Source organism: Bos indicus x Bos taurus, chromosome 8 (genome assembly GCF_003369695.1).
Source record: "Bos indicus x Bos taurus breed Angus x Brahman F1 hybrid chromosome 8, Bos_hybrid_MaternalHap_v2.0, whole genome shotgun sequence".
Classification (NCBI taxonomy): domain Eukaryota; kingdom Metazoa; phylum Chordata; class Mammalia; order Artiodactyla; family Bovidae; genus Bos; species Bos indicus x Bos taurus.
The window spans coordinates 48,739,875-48,763,489 of record NC_040083.1 but is presented as its reverse complement, the minus strand read 5'-3'; the positions used below and the strand labels follow the sequence as shown (position 1 = coordinate 48,763,489).

At 39.4% G+C, this 23,615-nt stretch overlaps 1 protein-coding gene across 1 annotated transcript in view; it reads right to left on the bottom strand.

The window, feature by feature from the left end:
* The window catches only part of TMC1 (transmembrane channel like 1), a 114,184-nt gene that overhangs the window by 40,752 nt on the left and 49,817 nt on the right, over nt 1-23,615 (bottom strand). Inside the window, exons 9-11 of the mRNA XM_027550203.1 lie at nt 20,846-20,944; nt 5,462-5,604; nt 217-361 (exon numbers count right to left, since the gene is read on the bottom strand). Of these exons, the coding sequence (XP_027406004.1) occupies nt 217-361; nt 5,462-5,604; nt 20,846-20,944 (387 nt within the window). The remainder of the gene's footprint in view (nt 1-216; nt 362-5,461; nt 5,605-20,845; nt 20,945-23,615) is intronic.

Here is a 23,615-nt window from a genome sequence, read left to right as displayed (position 1 = left end):
TGTTTTATTACCAAATTTAGAGAGAAATAGTGCTGTCACCAGCCATCAATCATTTTCCAGTCATATTCAGAACCCTGCCCAGATCCTGGTAGGAAGAAATGATGAGTTAATCTTTCTTTTAATTGTCAAGATACTTGGCTACACATACCATTTGGAATGATTCCAATTTTACTTTTACAAATACCAAGAAAAGTCTCTTGAAGTTGTTATCTTTACCTTAAAGTTCATTGTGATAGAATTGAATTTGTTGTCTGCTGTTTCAGGGTTGCCAATAAGGTAGTCCCAGCTAGTGAACACCTTCCAGCTAAAGTTGAAAGTGTTATCATCACCACCTCCATCATCACCAATATTTTTGGTCATCCTATGCAAACAGGAGGTTTAATCCAGCAGCCAGAATACAAGCAGAAAGGGAGAGATTAGGGAATAGCAAGACATCATAATTTTAGGGATATTGGAGAAGCAGTATCTAAAAGACATATACTTTCAATTAAGTTTGTTCTAATAACCAGAAAAGTTTGTTTTAAAAAAAAATTGGTTTGTTTTAATTTTTTAAACTTCATTTCTAGGCTTTCAAGATTAGAAAACTACTAAGCATTGACGGTTTTAACAATTAATTTATAGGTTATATAAAAATAGTTCTTTATTTGTTTTCCTAAACTGTTTTCTTAGGGTCATATACTGTACTCTGAACCTTTTATGGGACAAGGATCTCTTTAGAAATCTGATGAAAACCAATGGACCCCTACCCAGGGAGAAAATATGTACAGGCTCTAAAACAATTGTACACAATTTTAGTTGGTTTACAGTTGAAAGCCTAGGAATAGATTAACCCAGTTCAGATCAGGAAACTTCTTTATAGGTTTTAAGTCCTCTAAGAATCTCCTCCCAAAGAGTGATTACACTGAATGCATGAAAGTTTTCCATACTCTACAACTCTTGACCAAAAATCAAGATTTTTATACAACTTTAATGCCAAGTGGTTACATATATTCTAATAATTTATGTTAAAAAATTTTTTTTTGCTTGGACCATTTAAAATACATTTACTTAAAGGTTTATTTCAGTGCTTAAAAATCTATATCCTACTTACTTCACTTCCTTGTTTCCCCTACCACCATAAATAGCAAAATTAAAATTTTATATGATATATATTACAGAATGGTCCTATAAGGTTTTGGTTTTTTACAGTGCTATGGAATTAAAAAAGAAAGGACAATGAGGACATAAAGATGACATTATAATTTGGCAGACATCTCTCAGGTCATCTGAATTCCACCACTGTTAGTCCTATCTCTTACAGAGGTTTATATATTTCAAATGGGCTCATGTGTTTGAAAAATAACTAAAAATAATTATTACTTACCTCAGTCTACCACTTTACCCTCTGCAAATGGTATTTATGTGTATTATCATATTTGTCCTTCTCAAAAACTTAAAGAGGGGTCAAGGTAGTTGATATTGTTCTCTGTTATAGATGAGGAAGCTGAAGGGTAAAATTATGAAGTGATTTCCTGGATGTAATTCAGAAGTAAACCACAGGGGTGGGTCAAGAGCTTGGGTTTTCTGACTTCACTCTAGTACCCAAGCTAGGACACCATGAGATATGTTGAACCATACAAGACGCCTTTTTGTAGGTCAAAAAGTATTGAAATCAAACATTCCTAATGATTTAACCTAGGGAGAAAATTATTTTTTTTACTAAGATGCCATCATTCCTTTTGTGCATAGTCATTGAGCAAAGGGCAGAGCCTCAGGTAAAACTGACCACTTGACAGATGATTTTGCATGGACCTTTATCACTGGCAAGATTCTATACCTGTAGTCAGCCTCCCGGAGAAGGGAGCTCAAGCTTGACAAGTAAACTGGGAACATCTAGCATGTGAGAATTGTCAAGAAAGGGAGTAGAATGCTAAACACATAAGGAAGGATACTGAAGACAAACTCTACTAACAACACATTTTTATTCAGATGGCCCTGACAGCTATAAAATGTTCCATGTACAGCTCCACCCCTTGGTTGCAGAGAAAAAATAAAGTGTGCATACTTAAACAAAAATTCTTCCTTTTTCAAGGGGGCTATAGTTTTTAACAACTGTATCTCAAGCTATCTCAACATATAATTTGCAAGGACGGAAGGAGTGGAGGAAGAACGAGTGACCAATCATCTTGCTTTGTTAGGGACTGAGTCGTTACCCAGGACAAAAGACTTTTAGTGCTAAAGCCGATGGAGTCCTGGGTCAACAAAGTTAGCCATCCTATCTTAAAATTTCAAAGTACTTTCTTGTATATCTATCTAATATTCCTTCCAATTTCCCCATTGGTGTTGGTTTAGTTGCTAAGTCTTGTCCAACTCTTGTGATCCCATGGACTGTAGCCCACCAGGGTCCTCTGTCCAAGGGATTCTCCAGGCAAGAATACTGGAGTGGTTTGCCATTTCCTTCTCCAGGGGATCTTCCCAATCTTGGGATCAAACCTGGGTCTCCTGCACTGCAGGCAGATTCTTTACTGACTGAGCTACCAGGGAAGCCAATTTCCCCATTAATTAATCAAAACATGTATCTGCTTCCCTTTTATGGATGAGGACTCTGCGATAAACAGTATGAGCAAGAGGACAAAATCCCTCAGTTGCCTGATTGATTTTAAGTACTCAGTTTTAGTTTCACTTGATTTGAGGCATGTATCCCATAAAGCCACTCATGTTTATTCCAAGAATGCATTTGTTTGGCACTGGTGGGGGACAGGGGGAGAGATGATAAAGGATTCTGTGCAATCACTTATATCCCACCAATTGTTTTTCTACTAAGCTCTGCCCCCAGGGCTAGGAGCAGCTAGGAGTCATAAATGGCTTTGGAACTGTCTTGCCATAAAGGCCAATGAACTTAAACCACTTGCCAATCATGTATTGAACAACCAAAGGTCCCCTGCCAGAGGGAGGAACCACAATCAAGCTGGTTTAGGTGGTATAACATGGATGACTTTGAGGGCGAAATGTGGAACTGGTGCCCTGCAAGTATCCTAAATGGTGTCTTTGAGTTAATTCGAAATAGCTTCCATTTCCTGGAAAGCTGCACTAGCTAGTAAGTTTGCCATCAGCAATATATGGTTACTGAGCACTTAAAATGTAACTGGTGTTTCAAAGACTTAGTATCAAAAATAAACAGAGAATATCTCAATAATAATTTTAGATTGATTATATGTTGAAGGAACTGTTTTGATATATAGAGTTAAATAAAATATATTATTAAAATATATATTCTACCTATGTATTTGTTTAGGATAGCTGCCAGAATATTTAAATTACATGTCCCTTGTCTTATATTTCTTTACATAATGCTATTCTAGATGCTTTATACTCATCTGCCAGAAGTTATAATAAAGTTACAAATCTATTAATGTACAACTACATAACCATGCATAACTACTTTATGAGGGCTATCATATGGCCTCACTTGCTATCATGCTGGCTTTGTTTGGTTTATCAGTAAGCCTATGAATCATAATCCTAATAAAACAGTTAAATTAGCATATGCTAGCCATGTTCTAAGTGCTTTTACTGTATTAACTCATATTGTCCTCATAGCCATCCTAAGGTGTTATTACACATCTATCAGAAATAGGAAAGGGTTTCCATGGTAGCTCAGCTGCTAAAGAATCTGCCTGCAATGCAAGAAACCCTGGTTTGATTCCTGGGTTGGGAATATCCCCTGGAGAAGGGATAGGCTACCCACTCCAGTATTCATGGGCTTCCCTGGTGGCTCAAACAGTAAAGAATCTGCCTACATGGTGGGAGACCTGGGTTTGATATCTGGGTTGGAAAGATCCCCTGGAGGAGGGCATGGCAACCTACTCCAGTATTCTTGCCTGGACAAGAATTCATCTCTCCTTGGACAGAGAAGCCTGGCAGGCTACAGTCCATGGAGTCACAAAGAGTCAGACACGACTGAACGACCAAGTCACTAAGCACAGCACAGAAACAGGAAAACAGAGCAGTTGAACAATTTGTCAACGTTCTTTTATAATGGGCTAGAGCTGGTATTTGAATTCATGAAGAATGGCTCCTGCTAACCCACTCCAGTATTCTTGCCTGGAGAATCCCATGGACAGAGGAGCGTGGCAGGCTACTGTCCACAGGATCCTAAGAGTTGGACACAACTTAATGACTAAACCACCACCAGAATGGCTCAAGAGACCACTAGAGTATATAGCCTCTGCAGAGTCACTAAAAGCTGAGGAATTGGACATCCGTAAACATGCTTCCTCAGGGAAAATGGAGACTAAAGGACCAATTTGAAATGACACTCACAAGGCCTGTGTGATGTAACTGATACCCCTGACTTTAATCCTGCCAAATCTAAATGGCTAAAAGACTAGAAATATGTTAGATTTTTTGGAATGAGGTACTATTTTAGCAGGTAGACAGTTATTTTACATACTTAGGCTCTCTGATTACACTTGGACAAGTAGATAGAGATTTTGGATACAGGGTCTCCATTAAGGCCTTTTTCAAGTTCTGAAAGGGCTTAAAAATCTAAATGTGATAGTTTTTCTGGAGGAACCAATAAGTTTGGCAGGGACAGGACACAAAGCATGTTTCAGACTGCTCCAGAGAGCTCCTGCTGAAGAGGACTTGGACCTTCAAGTAAAGGTCTTCCCTGCAATGAAGCAAAAGCTCAGTTTACCTTGTGCATGGTTAAATAAAAGGAAGACTTCATTGAGATGTTTCAACACTTCTGCTAAACTGGTTCAGAAAATTAGCTAAAAGTTGGGTTATTCATAACCCTAAATGACTGTGTGAGGTTTCTGCAGTGTCTTCAAGTGAGGTTTTAACAATATATTTCAAACAAGGGGAAAAAATAAGCTGCAGTTTCATCAGTTCCCCCAATGAAATTCTTTCCCATGCTCTAATAAATCCTCTTCCAAGATAAAATATGATTACACAGTTGATCATGATGATCTCGTTGAGGGCCATTTGTTTGCGCTGTCTTACACAGCTGAAATTTTTCGGATGAGTGATTATTCTGCTTTTTTGTGGGGTTTTTGTGTTGTTTTTTAATGAACAGAGAACAACAGATTCTGCCTATTGAGCTGATCCTGCAAGTCACAAACCTCTCTGCACACTAAAAGAGGGGTCAGCAGCTGTTTTCCTGTCTTGTTTGCAACACTGACTTACACCTTAAAATACAAAAGAGCACAATTTTAAAATATGCTTAACCACAGAATAGGTACACAACCATCACTCTGACCCAGTGATATGATCAAAGGCTTGCCCTTATTTTCAATCCTTTTGCGTGGGAAATGTAATAGTCTAACATTAGTACAGGTATTAAAACCACATTTTATCTTTTATATACTCTGCATTCTCTAGACATGAAGCAGAAAAAAAAAAATACAATTCCCAGATTAACTTTCCCATTTGATTCCAGCAATCATTGCTTGCTTCCCAGGAGATCAATGAAACTTACGCTTTAAGGACAACCAGAAAACTGTATCCAATGCACATGATCCCCACGAGAAAATAGGAGAGTGGCAGTCTGAAATTCATCCATCCAATTGTTCGTTTATTGTCGTAATAGCCATAAAAGAGGACGGAATATTGAGCCAAGCCCTAAAATCCAAAAACAAAGCCGTTTAACAGATGCTGTGAAGAGCAACTCAAAGAAAAAAGATCGACTTCTAAGAAGAATAACAAAATGACATTAATTCTCAAACTTGGGAGATGGCTCTGACATGAGCCCTATTGTTTTGTTTCATGGAGTGACTGTTTCAGCTGCCACATGGACTGACAGCCTCTTGGTTTACTTGAAATTCAGGGACTTCTAAATAGATCAGATTTTTAACCAAATATAGGCTTGCTCAGCTGTGGAGCCATTACCGTGAAATGCCCATTGATTGAAACATCAAAACACACTTCATGGTGTCATTAGATTTACAATTTTAAGAGCTTGCTTAATATTGGGGGGAAATCTGAAATGTGCTTCCTCAAAGTTTCATGGCAGGTTTCCACTTTCAGTCACCTAAGCCACAGTCAGATTTGTTCTCCATAAGGTACAGAGGCCATGTCTCAGCTCATACTTAGAAAAAACAAGGAGCAGATGAGATGACATTGGAACCAATATATACAACCTTCTATTCATCAAGATTATTATCCCCAAATGAGCATGTTTATTCATACAACTACATGCTCTTTCCCAAAAAGTATCTGCCAGGGTTGGCATCACTGTCTTCCAAAGCCAATTAGGTAACTGCTCTCTGTACATAGAACATGGCATATTTTGATGCTGTTTCCCTTATAATATTCTTCCTCTTTCTCTCCTCTCATTCACTGTGTTCTTCACTCTTAGTTTGGAGGCATTGTTTCTGTATTACTATGCATCTACTTCCCCCTTTTCTCTTCAATTTCATCTCTTTGGCAATAATTTAAAACTTCTATGCTTTGTGAAGTGAGAGGATAATTGCAGTAATAATATCAATCAATAAATTTGACTGAGCAGGGACTTCCCTGGTGGCACAGTGGATAAGAATTGCCTGCCCGTGCAGGGGACATGGATTTGATCCCTGCTCTGGGAAAACTACACATGCCATGGAGCAACTAATCTAGGGGCCAAAACTACTGAGCCTAGAGCTCCCCAGCAAGAGAGGCCACCACAATGAGAAGCCCCCACACCACAACAAAGGCAAAATATAGCCAAAAACAATAAATAAAATAAATAAATCCTTTTTTAAAATAAATAAAAATAAACCTTATTGAGCAGTTAGAGTTTGCTGAATACTTCATCTTACAGAATCCTCACAAGCACCCTCTTGAAGTGGCTCCTGTTAGGGGCAATCATTTTCCTCCAGTTTTGTTACTGTCCACATAGAGAAGACCCATGAGTGCAACACTCCCAGCCTCTCTCCACTGCCTCATACTAGCTCCAGGGAGGAGAACCTCATCTGATAGTAGAGCATGGCTGAGGAATGGGGACAAGCTGGGGCACCACTCTTCCTCCTCCTTTGAGATCACCCTCTGTGTTCTGTCCCTGTGAGGGGTACCCTGTCCTGGTCTAGGACAGCTGGATAAGACAGTCTGTTCTGAAGCTCACTTGCCCATGAAAAGATGCACATTCTTCAATATCCCAGCTTTAACAATGGTAAACGTAACATGTTGACCTCCATCTGTCTGTTTGTCTTGTTTCTGGTGAGCTCACAACCTGAGTTGACAACACACGTGGTATTATTTACCATGACTCTCCCCCTGCAAAAAGACACTATAGCTTTATATCTACTTTGCTGATGAAGAAACTGAGTTTTAGAGCAGTTAAGTTACTTGTCCATGTTCACGCAGCTAGTAAGCAACAGTCTGAACCTGAACTGGGTCTAATTTTAAATCTGTATACTTAACCACTGTGCTATACTGCTTCTCCTATGTTCTCTTTTCCTACCAGGTCTTGCATCATACTAATGTCTTATTTATCCAGGAAAACAAAGAAACTGAAGCCCCAGGACCCCTGGATTGATTCAGAGTGGTTCCAGGATCCCTGGACACTCCTTTTGAAAAGATTTCAAAGGGCCTCATCCCCATCCTCGAAGGGCCTCATTCTCACATGTATAAACATTACAAGCTGACTTCTTTTTCTAACTCACAACAACAGTACTGGGATTAAAAGCCACCTTCAAAACAACATAAAAGGAGAAAGGAGATATGTAGCAAACATCTGGTGAGCTTGTTAGGTTAGCACAATAGCTATCAAGGCAGCTAACTCATCTGGCATATGTATTATTCAGTATATGTTCAATGGTGGCACTACATAAATATTAGATCACAACCAAAGTGGGTAAGGTCCCTTTTTTTGGAATCCTGATTATTTCACAAAGGTTTCTTCAGTTGGCCTATTTCTACCTATGCAGTGAAGCATGTAAATGAAAGAGGAGGTACTATTGAAGAACACAATTTTTAAAAGCTTTATCCAGTCCCTCTCAGTAGCACATCGAGGGGTGGTTTTAAAAACACTGAAAGGCTTAAAAGAGGATTTCCCCTTCCCTTCCACCCTGTGGGCCCACCACAAGCCATACGTCATTCCCTTTCCCTTAAAACTCCAACAGCAGACATCTGGAAGTGACTAAAATAGCGATGACTCCTAGCCTAGCCAAGGTTCCATTCGGTTTCCATGTCAGCACACATGGCTTTTCCTGTGGGAACACTCTTCCATCCCCAAATCTGTGACAGAGAAACTACAGTCAGAGCCAAGTTTCAAATGAGCACAGAAAATTCTTGTCCAATTCTGGGTTCCATGCTTGCACATCATCTACTAAGTCTCTAATTTCGGTCTGAACGCTATGCTGCATAGTCTAGTGCATAGTCACCGACACACATCTATGAGAATGTTATGATGTTTTGATGATGTGGTCACAGGTAATCATGTACTTATTTATCTAACTAACTTTTAATGAGCACTTATTTGCTAAATGTTATACGTAGATACCACAAACTCCTTATTGCCAAATTCAGACTTAAATTGAAGAAAGTAGGGAAAACCACTAGACCATTCAGGTATGACCTAAATCCCTTATGATTATACAGTGGGAGTGAGAAATAGATTTAAGAGCCTAGATCTGATAGATAGAGTGCCTGATGAACTATGGAATGAGGTTCGTGACTTTGTACAGGAGACAGGGATCAAGATCATTCCCATAGAAAAGAAATGCAAAAAGGCAAAATGGCTGTCTTAGGAGGCCTTACAAACAGCTGTGAAAAGAAGAGAAGCGAAAAGCAAAGGAAAAAAGGAAAGATATAAACATCTGAATGCAAAGTTCCAAAGAATAGCAAGAAGAGATAAGAAAGCCTTCTTCAGCGATCAATGCAAAGAAATAGAGGAAAACAACAGAATGGGAAAGACTAGGGATCTCTTCAAGAAAATCAGAGATACCAAAGGAACATCTCATGCAAAGATGAGCTCGATAAAGGACAGAAATGGTATGGACCTAACAGAAGCAGAAGATATTAAGAAGAGATGGCAAGAATACACAGAAGAACTGTACAAAAAGATCTTCACGACCCAGATAATCACGATGGTGTGATCACTGACCTAGAGCCAGACATCCTGGAATGTGAAGTCAAGTGGGCCTTAGAAAGCATCACTACGAACAAAGCTAGTGGAGGTGATGGAATTCCAGTTGAGCTATTCCAAATCCTGAAAGATGATGCTGTGAAAGTGCTGCACTCAATATGACAGCAAATTTGGAAAACTCAGCAGTGGCCACAGGACTGGAAAAGGTCAGTTTTCATTCTAATCCCAAAGAAAGGCAATGCCAAAGAATGCTCAAACTACTGAACAATTGCACTCATCTCACACGCTAGTAAAGTAATGCTCAAAATTCTCCAAGCCAGGCTTCAGCAATATGTGAACCGTGAACTTCCTGATGTTCAAGCTGGTTTTAGAAAAGGCAGAGGAACCACAGATCAAATTGCCAACATCGCTGGATCATAGAAAAAGCAAGGGAGTTCCAGAAAAACATCTATCTCTGCTTTGTTGACCATGCCAAAGCCTTTGACTGCGTGGATCACAATAAACTGTGGAAAATTCTGAAAGAGATGGGAATACCAGACCACCTGATCTGCCTCTTGAGAAATTTGTATGCAGGTCAGGAAGCAACAGTTAGAACTGGACATGGAACAACAGACTGGTTCCAAATAGGAAAATGAGTACATCAAGGCTGTATATTGTCACCCTGCTTATTTAACTTACATGCAGAGTACATCATGAGAAATGCTGGACTGGAAGAAACACAAGCTGGAATCAAGATTGCCAGGAGAAATATCAATAACCTCAGATATGTAGATGACAGCACCCTTATGGCAGAAAGTGAAGAGGAACTCAAAAGCCTCTTGATGAAAGTGAAAGTGGAGAGTGAAAAAGTTGGCTTAAAGCTCAACATTCAGAAAATGAAGATTATGGCATCCGGTCCCATCACTTCATGGGAAATAGATGGGGAAACAGTGGAAACAGTGTCAGACTTTATTTTTCTGGGCTCCAAAATCACTGCAGATGGTGACTGCAGCCATGAAATTAAAAGACGTTTACTCCTTGGAAGGAAAGTTATGACCAACCTAGATAGCATGTTCAAAAGCAGAGACATTACTTTGCCAACAAAGGTTCGTCTAGTCAAGGCCATGGTTTTTCCTGTGGTCATGTATGGATGTGAGAGTTGGACTGTGAAGAAGTCTGAGCGCCGAAGAATTGATGCTTTTGAACTGTGGTGTTGGAGAAGACTCTTGAGAGTCCCTTGGACTGCAAGGAGATCCAACCAGTCCATTGTGAAGGAGATCAGCCCTGGGATTTCTTTGGAAGGAATGATGCTAAAGCTGAAACTCCAGTACTTTGGCCACCTCATAGGAAGAGTTGACTCATTGGCAAAGACTCTGATGCAGGGAGGGATTGGTGGCAGGAGGAGAAGGGGACGACAGAGGATGAGATGGCTGGATGGCATCACTGACTCGACGGATGTGAGTCTCAGTGAACTCTGGAAGTTGGTGATGGACAGGGAGGCATGGCGTGCTGCAATTCATGGGGTCGCAAAGAGTTGGACACAACTGAGCGACTGATCTGATCTGATATGATACATAGATGGAATGGGAGATTGGATTACATAGACCCTTAAGAAAAGTTTTACATCCAAATCCCTTTTTAACCGTACTGGCTTCTGTAAAGAAAAATCCCATTTGCCTTTTGTGTCATGATCCACAATAACAAAAAGGTGGAAATTCTAGATCATATGCTCAACACCTATTACACATCTCACTTCATTTGAATGTTCCACAGGAATCTTGACCTTAGTACATTTTAAAAGTTTTCCCAAACATTTTAAAAGCTTTTCCCTCCGACCTCAGGAAATGATCCATCAACCCATGATTACCTCAGCCAGAAACTTGGACATTTTCGCTATCTTCCCATGTGTGTACTATAAGATGCATGCAGCCACTCACTAAGCCCTTAGTTTCTGCCTCATTACATATCTGATACTCATCCCTTCTCTGTACACCACCACCATTTATAGGACTCCCTGCCTTCAACTTATGAAAACAAACCTGTACCATATTGACAGAGTGTCTTCTAAAGGGTAACTCTGACCATGTTTCTATCCTAATTCAAAACCATCATGTTCTCCACTGCCTAGTGAATAAAGTCTGAGTCTTCAGCATAATGAATGAGACTGTCCTGCCTGATTATACCCTTGTTTTTCATATGGCATGCTCATCTTCCACCACTCTTATCTCTCCTTACATACCAGCTTGGCGGAATCACTTATAGATATTGAGTGCACAGCACTGTTTATTGCCTCCACACCTTTGTACATACATATCCCTCTGCTAAGAATACTATTCCCTGTTACTCTCCCCATTTCAGAGCCTAGGTTATTCCTACTGTTTCTTTAAAATTAGGTGAAAAAACCTTTGTAAAGACTTCACTGATTTCTAGGCCACAGTCAGGTGAATGAGGAAATGAATGATCATTTCTTTCATTTGCACAGAGTGCCACTAGATGAACTTCATCCCATCCCTCCTCTAGCTTTTTACTCACTCCACCCCAGGGAAGATATAGTGGCGTCTCTGATAGATCAATGAATTAACTTGGCTCGCCTTTCAAATTTAGAATTCAGATGAGAAACAGAGTTACTGTTTACTGGATCCTCTAAGAAAGCCAGTAAACTGAATCTCAGTAAATTCCAACACTGAATCCTCCTTCATTATGCCTCCACTTGCCCAGGACACACATCTGTGAGCTTGAGATTGTCACCTTGTACGGCATTCATTTGTTTGCATGTCCAAAGAGACCATAATGTCCCTGTAGACAAGGAGTATATATCAGCTTTATATTTCTAGAATCCCACACTCATCTTTGTGGAATGATTAAATGAACAGAGAAATTGCTTCTCGTAGTCATTAGCAATCCTCAGTTAAGTTAAGCTCCTTCAAATTATCATCTAAACTACCCTTTTCTATCATTCTGCTCTCTACTACTCATTTTAATAAAATAGAGTAAATCATTCAAGACAGAAACATGAAAATAATGATCTTATGTTGGGATTAAATGAGTCAAAACACCAAGAAAATATCTGACAAAACTCTTCAATTTTTCCTACTGTTTAATTGCCTAAAACTCATAAATGAGACAATCCCGGTGCTGTAAAATGAGATGCTACATGTGATTTCTTTCCACATAGGAAAAATGATCTTTTGTTTCACAAGAGGAGATTAAAGGGATTATATTATGGGGTTTTGTCATTCGGTATAAATCTGCCCACTACTTCTTTAAAGTCATGAAATGTCAAGTCATACGTGAAAAGTAATGTGTGTAGTTATCTAGACACAGGTTGTACTGGGAACACTTTAGTATTATCTAGTATTTAAATATTATCTTAGTATTTTTAAAGGAGTTTTTGAGGAATAAAAATACCCCCAAAATGTAGAGTAAATATTGAAATGGCTTAGAAAAAATTTAAATCCCCAGGTTTTAAAATCCAATATGAACAGCATACATTTTATTTCAAATATTTAAGATTATCAAATGTAAATAATTTCAAGTACAATATATAAGCAAATAATATCCATAAGTGATATATGATGATGAAATATCGGATAGAGTTTTTACTGAATTGCTTTCAAAAGTTTGTAAACTTAAGTAATCTATTTGTCACAGCTGAAGTTAGACTCATAACTTGGGGTTGCTTGTTTATATTACAGAATATAATTTAATAGGTTGTAAGGTTCTAATCTAACTCAACAACTCAGCCTTTCAGCTGAATTTACCAAGCTCAGCCTACTAGGTTGGTGCCAATATTTAGATATTAGCAAATTCCTCCCAGGTAAACTGAGCTCTTCTTCTTTTTTTTTTTTTTTTAAATTTTATTTTATTTTTAAACTTTACAATATTGTATTGGTTTTGCCAAATATTGAAATGAATCCGCTACAGGTATACACGTGTTCCCCATCCTAAACCCTCCTCCCTCCTCTCTCCCCATACCATCCCTCTGGGTCGTCCCAGTGCACCAGCCCCAAGCATCCAGTATCGTGCATCGAACCTGGACTGGCGACTCATTTCATACATAATAGTATACATGTTTCAATGCCATTCTCCCAAATCTTCCCACCCTCTCCCTCTCCCACAGAGTCCATAAGACTGTCCTATACATCAGTGTCTCTTTTGCTGAGCTCTTCTAAACAACCTTAGTCTCTCACCTCTGGACATATTGATAGACTCTCCTTTGGTCTCCTCACGTTAATCTTGCCTTTCTCCAACCTGTTGGTCTTTTCAAAATCCAAGTTTGATAATGTCACTACTCACTCACCACTCAAATTATGTTCAATTACTCTGAGAAAAAGTAAAGTGTTATGGTCTAGATTCTAGATGGTCTAACATGTTTTAATATCCTTTTATCTCTCTAACGATATCTGTCCCTGATGCCCCTTCACACTCTCAGCTTTAGTTTCGCCAGCTTTCACTCTGTCCTTTAAATAAGGCAGCCCTCTCTCATCACAGGACATTTGCAGATGCTGTTCTCACTGCCTATAATGTCTATTTTCCCTGGTTCTTCAAAGCCCAATTCAAATGTTATTTTCTCAGAAAAACTCCTGCTCTTATCCACCTCCCTCTCTTAGGCCATAAACCAAGTTTCCTGATACATGTTCTCTTAATACTGTTTAGCTTTCTTTCATAGCACATGGCACAGTTGCAATCACATTTATTTTTATGATTATTTGATTACAGAGATTTTGTTGGTTTTTGTTCAACTTTGTTTAATGCCTGGCACACTACCTGGCACCTGGCAAATCTTCAATAAATGTTCACTTAATTAATGAGAAGACTTGTTTCTGTGATGGTTTCTAAAGAAGAAAACAACGTTTTCATGTATTAGTATTAAAAACTAATACTCCTATAGTATTAGTACTCCTATAGAAATGTTTTCATGTGTTAGTACTAAAAACTAATACTAATTATTAAACTAATTAGTATTCGTTTTCATGTATTAGTATTAGTTTTCATAGTATTAGGATCATAGGCATCCCAAAGTTTTGCAAAAAGAAAGCTCATCTTTGGTTTGGCAGGTACAGCTTAAAGGAGATACTTAAAAATAGGAGTTGTTGCTGAAGCAAAGAAAGACGATCCCAAGGAATCAGTTCTCCAAATTCAGGATAACAAAAGGATACCAAGAAAGCCAAGAGCAGACCCAGGGATCTTTCCTATTACAGGCTATAAAAGTGTCATAAACAAGTCCAGAAATAGTAGGTTAAGAAGCCTATGAAGCAAGAAAAAGACCTATGAATGGGAACAGAATTTGATATGCCTCATTTTAAACCATACTGAATGAGCCTGTTGAATCAGAAGACCTGCATTGGACATTGAGGAAGTGAAGCAAATGTGGGAGCCAGGGGTGAACAGCCCTTAGATGCTGCCAATCCCAGCACCATATGCCCGAGCGGCACCTGCCTCTGTTCAGTGCAGCCTTTATAGGAGTCTCATCATGTACACAGGTGAGAGGATGCTCACCCCTTCCAACCTTAGGATCTCCATTCCAGGGAAGAGCCATATCTCTGGATGGATTTGGAAATCTACAGGAGGCTTAGCAGCCTGGCATGGGGTACTACTTTTGCCCTCACTGGGGAATTATTTATGTTCTAGGAGTTCAGGGTCTGCTGAGTCAGCTTTGAGCTAGGCTGAGACAATAGCTTTGGCTAAGGGGCCATGCCTTGAAACTTGTTGAAACTAAGTAATCCCAATATGGGCTTCCTTGGTGGCTCAGTGGATAAATAAGAGACTGCCTGCAATGCAGGAGACACAGGCTCAATCCCTGGGTTGAGAAGATCCTCTGGAGAAGGAAATGGCAACCCACTCCAGTATTCTTGCCTGGGAAATCCCAGGACAGAAGAGTCTGGGGGGCTACCCGCCATGGGGGTCTCAAGAGTAGACACCATCAACAACAATATAGCAGCTGCTCAGACCCTCTTCAAAAGACAGTGACATGGGTAAAGGGAGGCAAAAAATACAAACTTCCAGTTATAAAACAGGGAAGTCATGGGGATATAACATACAGCATGGTGACTGTAGTTAATAATACTGTATGCATACCTGAAAATTGCTAAAAGAATCATGGACAAAGCTGCCTACCATTTCAGTAAACAGAGGACATGGCAGCCATCAAGCCATTTGCTGCTGCAGGTACCCTCAACCATACACTTTTAAGACAATTCAGGAGAGAAAAATAGGATACCAGTCCTAGATAGTTAAGAACCATATAGTTAAGAAATGAATCATTTCAATGAAACCAGACTCTTGCATCTTCCTCATACAAACAAATGCACTAAAATTATTAACTTGAGAGGTTTGTTCTTTTGTGACTAGCAGCAATCATTTTATGTTCCACTATATGGGCTACGTTTTGTTTTTGTTCTTTCCCAGCAAAGATTCCTATATATCCTGACTCTTCCCTTACCTCGTTGGAACAATCCCCAGAGCAATCTGAGAGACTGCCACCCCAGGCTATGAATCTCGTAAAGCCACCGAATAAAGCATAATTTTAAACTTTTAGGTTATGCATTGTTTTCAGCAGACGGAGCGAATCTTGAAATTTCTCATCACAAGAAAAACAAATTCAGTAACTATGTTATGTACAGTAAAAGTCATTACTAGACTTATTGTGGTAACCATTGCAACATATATAAAAATACTAAATCATGATGCTATATACCTTAAAATGAATATAATGTTTTAGTCAATTTTACCTCAATTTTAAAAAGGGGAGCTCTCTAAAAACAAAGATACATTTGAACTACTGAAACATTTCTAAAGAAAGAATGCATCATTCCATATGTGAATCACAAAAATATCTCTTCTAAATGTGGCTGGTACAGTAAGAGATGAAGGAACTTCAAGAACTGAGACTGTCTGAGAGAGGATGCCCTGGCTTTAGAAGATCACTACTTAAAAGAAACATTGATGCCAATAAAACAAGGGCCTGAACTGCTGTTTATTAACATTTAGACTGTTTGTGACAGTCTCCTTTGAAGATAGACCTCAAAAATGAGATGTGGCAAAAGTGGGCAGAAGGCATAGGCTTGGGATGATATGTTAGAATAAAACAAACAATTTTACATTGTCAGCCACATTTTAGTTTGAATTTCAATACCTTCTTTAATTATCTGTGCCGTCTTTGGGAAACCCAGTGAACCTCCCTGAGTCCCAATCTCCTCAAATATGAAAAGATTATTGATCTTCATCTTGAAGCATTGTTATATAAAGATAAAATTTAATGTATGTGCCTTTTTAATACATAATGGGTATAAACTCTCCTCTTCTCACCATATCTCCCTATCTGTGGTGACCAGGGGAAAAGGGAAGACAAAGTTTGACTCACCATTTGTCTCCATCCACAATGTATAAAATGCCCTCAAGCTGGAAAGCTAAATGCATTTCCCTTTACTCACAGCTCAAATCTTTACCCACATGATCTCACTGTCTGATAACAGCTCAAGCTCATTCCAAATTCCACCTCAGTTGCTCCCTGTCTCTCTCACAAGAATATCAAAGCTCTATAGTCTCTTCATCATTCCTACATCATTCTTGTATCTCCAAATATCATGCCAACGAAGACAGCCTCTTACTGACTTAAATCTGTTCTTCTAATTCTATTGCTTCAAATACTACTATTTCTGTCAATTTGATTCATAATATCCATATTATACCACCTTTCTATTTCTTACTATTTTAATAAAATATACTTTTCTCTTATCCAGTAAGACCCACAACAGGGTATATAATAAAAATAAATTAAAAATACGGTGCTTTGTAAATGGTGACTTTGAGAATCCATAAGACTGGCTGGCCTTGCATATATCAAATGGTACTCAACTGCTATTAATTAAAGGGAATTTGGATGAGCTCCAAAGGGATACTTCTGAGTGAGGAGGGGGAGTGTCCAGAGAGACATTACAAGGTTCTAACATAAACTCAACAGAGAAGCAGCTCCCCACAAACTTGCCACCTCCACCCTGAAAATTTTCTGATCCTTCTCGACTTATAGGATCTTATACCACAAGAGGTCATGCTTGCATCTATTTTACAGTGTTCTGTAAGTTGATTGTGCTTTTCTGTATCTGCGTCTATATGATACTGCTTAACTAATCTGATATATTAACATTCTTAAATGAAGGGAAAAGAGCTCATGTTCTGATTGGACCATTTAGGCACCAGTCATCTCTACCCTGGGCCTAAAACTTTTTCTCCTGGCATCTCTGGGCTCTTTGGAAGTACAGAATTCTGGGTTTCCAGGGACCTCAAGGATATCTGGCCAAAGGTTTCTGCCATGGTACTATGATAGATGAAATAGTGGGCTGTCGAGTTAGATCACTTGATAATACAGAGAGGGCACCTCTATGAGGTAACTGTTCAGAGCAGCAAGTAAAGAATTCAGGCAAGGTTAAATATTGAACCTTTCTACTTGAGAAGCTAATTTAGAATTGCATGTTTATTACAAAAGGTGGAAAAGGGATCCAACCACTCAACTCCTTTTCCCCTTGCAAGATACAGCATTAAATGGAGTCAGTTTTTGTTCCAGAAACTGTCAATGAGAAGGATGTTAGAAATTATGACAAAAAACTGACTGATGTGATATAGGACAGAGAAAGAACACTAGATTAAGAGGGTTTTATTAGCCATAAGACCTCAAACATGCTTCTATGACTCAATGTTTCCCTAACTTTATAATGTGAGACATGGGATAGAAAGTCTGTATGAGATTAAAATTCTCATTACTCTCTTAAGTCTCTTATTTGTGATATGTCAAACAATTGAGTGATCATGGTCCTCAGAAAAAAATTAAGAAAGAAATAAGTGCATACCATTACTTTAATGACTTTTTTTCTTGACCTTTCAATAATCTCTCATGGCCTTAGAATAATTTCTAGGTTGGCCTAAGTGAATATTATAGGATCTTCCTGTTTCCATCTTCCTCTAGCCACAGTAAATAGTATTCCACCAAACTGGGAACTTCCTTAGTGGTCCAGTGGCTGAGACTCTGTGATCCCAGTGCAGAGGGCATGGGTTCAGTCCCTGTCAGGGAGCTAGATCTCACATACTGCAATGAAAAGACGCTGCATGCCACAACTAAGATCTGGTGCACAATCAAAAAAGAATATTTCACCAAACTGAACAGGAGAAAGCTGTTGAGGGCAGTAATAAAAATCTTAGAAAGCATACTCATTGCCCAAACCTTTCCTCTAGTCTCCTGTGTTCATCTCCTAGACTCTCTAGTCCACTCCTTAGCAACTCTCCCAGCGCCACCTCCCTCTTTGTCTTTCTCAGTTAATTAATACCTCTAAAATCTCAAACAGACATTGTTTGCAAAATGGACATTGTTTCATTTCAGTTACTTGACAAATTTGTAAGTGTAGAAACTTCAAAAATATGTGTTTAAAAGTCAAAACACCTTTTATTCATACTTTTAGTTCTTCCTTTCCCTGATATGACTAAAACATCAGAAAATGCCAGTAATATTATTAGTTCTTGGTCTTATTAACCAGACTGGAAGCTTATTATGTTACTAATCAGAGGAGAGAATGAGAAATAAAAATAAAAAATACAAAAAATAAAAATAGGAGAGAATGAGAAAAAAAAAAATAGAGAATGAGAAAAAAAAAGATGCATAGTAATAAATTAATTGAAATGTAAATGAGGGGGGAGGAGAGAGAGGGAGAAATGGAAGAAGTAGAAGTAATAGAAAGAAGAAATAAAAGAAAAGAAGTCAAATCTAACTCAAAGGCCATATCTTCTCTGAAACCCAGGCACGCAAGCAAAATAAACAACCTGCTTCCCCAGGGCTCCCCGGTATTTTTTTCTCCTTCATTTTACTAAGTGCAGAACATATTGTATACTAGTTGCCTGTGTAAGAGCTTTCTTCTACTGTCATAGTTACCTTGAGGTCAAGAACCATGTCACATTCATCTTTGTAAAACCAGGGCATGTTTATATTTAATAAACATTGAATTTAAGTGAAAATTCCAACTGACAGGTGTGAATTAAAATTACAAAGGCCACAAAGTTGAGGCTGTCACTCTGCTTGTGCTTATTCTATAGCTGCCTTGTTGAGTCAGAGGCTGGGAACGTTTCCTAAAGTTTATATTTGCTGGTACTGCTCACATCAATTAAATTCTTTGGTTCTTATTTCAACGCTCTACAAATCCTCCCCCTTGCTCAGGATTCCCAGGAAACAAGATTCATTAAGTCTCTACTGATTGAGTATTATGTCAAGGGCTTCAACGAAGATGCAGCAGATGTTATCCTTTCTTTAGGAAACTCACAATTTAGAGAGGTTGAGGGTAGAATTCAAAACATCTGTGAAATATGCATATTAATAGTATAAGTATGAAGACCACTATTTTTCTCTCCTTCCTTCATTCCCTACTTTACATAAAATTTTATTCTCATTTGCTACCCTTCAAAGATTCCTGAAGTATTAATTCCCCAATCTCCACCTACTTTCTGATCCTATACACTTCAGAACATCTCTAATCTGGCCACTACACATTTAAGAAGAATGTGTAGAATTGAATCATTGTCACAGACTTGAATCATGCTCCAAAATGATTTTTCAATAGGCAAAAACGAATCCCTGCCATAATAATCCCCACCCAAGGGAGCTCAAAAATGTAATATACTCATTTTAGTGCTATGATTGAATAATGCTCATTTGGGTATAACAATCGAGTGATAATCATTTTCATTTTATATAACAGTTAGAATTTGGTATTGTTTAGTATTTACTATCTAGTTTTATTTAGTATTGACTCTTCAATAATGCTAAATAGACATGTGTAAGAGGGGAAGACGCTAATACAAAATATTAAAACCTGAGGAATACAACAAGATTTTCCAAAAAGCACATTTGCAAACTCTTGCTTTGTCCTTTTCCAAACAGTGACAATAATATTTACATGAGGAAAACTAAGATCATGGCATCCAGTCCCATCACTTAATGGCAAATACATGGGGAAACAATGGAAACAGTGAGAGACTATTTGAGGGGGTGGGGGGGCTCCAAAATCACTGCAGATGGTGACTGCAGCCACGAAATTAAAAGACACTTGCTCCTTGGAAGGAAAGTTATGACCAACCTAGACAGCATATTAAAAAGCAGAGACATTACTTTGCCAACAAAGGTCCATCTAGTCAAAGCTATGGTTTTTCCAGTAGTCATGTATGGATGTGAGAGTCAGATCATAAAGAAAGCTGAGCGCTGAAGAATTGATGCTTTTGAACTGTGGTGTTGGAGAAGACTCTTGAGAGTCCCTGGAACTGCAAGGAAATCCAACCAGTCCATCCTAAAGGAAATCAGTCTTGAATATTCACTGGAAGGAATGATGCTGAAGCTGAAACTCCAATACTTTGGCCACCTGATGCAAAGAGCTGACTCATTTGAAAAGACCCTGATGCTGGTAAAGATTGAACGCAGGAGGAGAAGGAGACAACAGAGGACAAGATGGTTGGATGGCATCACTGACTCGATGGAAATGAGTTTGAGCAAGCTTCAGGAGTTGGTGATGGACAGGGAAGCCTGGCGTGCTGCAGTCCAGGGGTTAAAAAGAGTCGGACATGACTGAGTGACTGAACTGAATGTTCATTCAATAATCTATATTCCCATTTAATCATCTTATCATATTCCTAAACTCCATTTACTTTTCCTCCCTTTTTCTTTTCTTTTTTTTTAAAAGGTCAGAGCCCTCTCTCTTAAGACCTTTATTCAGTTACAGAAGAGGGGCCATGGAATTACAGAATATGGAAAAATCTGTCACCACACAGCTATGTGGAAATACTTACATTGAAGTCATACAGGACACCAAAGTTGGCTGCTGATGCCTCCTCAGCCCTGGGAACCGTTTTCCTAGGTAAACTGCCATATGGCAAACCCCAGAGGTACTACATGGAAAAACAAAGAAAGCAGTTGACAATTGGAAACAAAGTCTGAGCCACACATGTGATCACAAATGGTTTTGGTTAGAACTCTTCTGAAACTTTTTCATGGGGACTCTGTGGGTCTCCATGTGGGGTCCCCTTTTCTGGGAACTGACTACTAAATCCAGAGTTAAGAACAAAGGACCCTGCATTCTGACTTCAGCAGACCACCAGCAACCTAACCAACCACTTTTCCCAGAGGCTTGCTGAGAGCCCTACTACCCACCACCACTGCCATACTAGTCTCATTTAGGAGGTCAGGAAAGGAGAGAGGTGGCCTTTGGGGGACAATAGTTTTCAAAGAAAAACATACTACCCACATAGTCAGATGGGAATACCCCTCAGGGCTGGGGGTGGAGGAGAATCTCTCTTTCATGTCAAGGAAGAGAAGAACAAGGAGATCACTCATACAATTAGAGGGTGTCAACTAGCAGGGGCTTCCCTGGTGGCTCAGATGGTAAGGAATCTGTCTGCAATGCAGACCTGGCTTCAATCCCTGGGTTGGGAAGATCCCCTGGAGAAGGGAGTAGCTACCCACTCCAGTTTTCTTGCCTGGAAAATCTCACGGACAGAGGAGCCTGGTGGGATACAGTCCACAGGGTCACAAAGAGTCACACGACTGAGCAACTAACACTTTCACTTTTTAACTAGGAGGGAAGACTGCACCCTGACTGTGATGTCGGCTTCATCACTGATTCAGGTTTACTGCCCAGACCTTGTGCTACCAGATTAGAAGACATGTGATTAGGGGTGGAAGAAGTCAGTGATGGAGCAGAGTAGGGAAAAAACTACCCCTCTAGCCCCAGCATAGGCATGAAGTTGGCCAAGCAGATGCTGCTTCTTGTGCAACATGAAAACATCCCTTCTCTGGGGCTGTGGCCGGAGGAGGAGGAAGAACGTGGGTGGAAACCTAGGTGCATAGATTGACTGGGCAACGGCTGCGAATCAGCCCCTGCTCCTTCTCTCCACCCAAACTGCACAGCTTCCACGGCAGTTCTTCTGGCTTCCTTAGACAGAACAGAACAGAGGGTGGGTTCTATTCATGCTCTTTTTCCCCAGAGTTGGAGGCCACAGAAAACAGAGAAGATTAGGGTCTCCTGTTTGCACAGGGAGCAGGAACTTAGGGCAAAAGGGCAAATGCATCGGAGGAATGCTGAGTAAGGCTGCTGGGTGGAGGCCCCTGAAAAATCCAGCATTGCAGCCAGGAGGCAACCAGTCCTGCCCTCTGTTGATTCTGTAAAGTCAGCAATCAGCAAGCCCATCCTCTTCTGTTTGTTTGCTGGAGTTGATAATCAATGCCCAGAAAACAGGATGCCCCTCAATATCTAACACAACCTGGAAAAAAGCATCCAAAACCAATATGCTTCCTAGTTCTGGGAACACATCGAATTGAACACATATTGGCTTCCTGCACTACATATGAGTGCTCAGTGCTCAGTCACTCAGTCATGTCCTATCCTTTACAGCCCCATGGACTGTAGCCTGCCAGGCTCCTCTGCCCATGGAATTTTCCATGAAAAATACTGGAGTAGGTTGCCATTTCCTTCTCCAGAAGATCTTCCCAACCCAGGAGCATCCTACAATTTTCTACGGTTGGAATGAATTAGCAATAACCTTTCATTCCTCCACATGGAGGCAGCATGGTGTAGGGGGAAAGAGTAAACGCAGCTGATAAGATTCTGTGTATACCCTGCATCTGACACGGAGAAGGGTCATAGTAACTGGTGATAGAGTTTCAGGTTTCCTTAGAGAAGAGCAAAAACAAAGTTGGGGTTAACTCAAAATAGGTGAAGTACATTCTGCTGCATTGCTTAAAGTTTTTGCTTAGGAGTTGTACTATACTTATGACCTCAGACATCTTAGGACTTTTGATCTAAGTCCACCATCTTTCACGAGCCAGATAGTCATATAACCCCCCAAATTATCTCAAAGATTATAAAACTAGCAAAACAGGGTGCAAAAGCTTGTTACACAAGATGAACGCTCATTCCAGATAAGCTTAAAAAAAAAAAAAAAACTCTTCACTCTGTGATATCAGCTAAGTCCAATGACCATTATGTGACTCAGATTCCACATTTTTAAAATGGAGAAAGAAAACTCGACTTTATTCTACTTTATAAATTTGTTGTGAGACTCAGTGAGTAAAAGAAGTGAAAGTACTTTCCACATTAAAAGCTGAAACTCATTAAGCATATAAGACACTAGTATTATTCTTGTGGGGTGGTGGCTTGATGCAAAAGCTGGCTCTGATTTGAAACCACAGGGATAAAAAGTCACTCAAAACAATTAGTTTTGGCTGTTGCCAATGGTGTATTGAACAAATTGGCTTTTGAAATACTGATATCTGGAAAGATCCTTTGTAGGTTAAGTAAAGCCTAACCCAACATGTATGGTAAGTATCCAAAGAAGTCAGAGTCATTTAACTTCTTACAATTAAATACACAACCTCAGTCTTGTTTCTTGGTCTTAGTTAATTGGTCTTAGTACAGCCTTGATGTACTCCTTTTCCTATTTGGAACCAGTCTGTCGTTCCATGTCCAGTTCTAACTGTTGCTTCCTGACCTGCATACAGGTTTCTCAAAAGCAGATCAGGTGGTCTGATATTCCCATCTCTTTCAGAATTTTCCACGGTTTA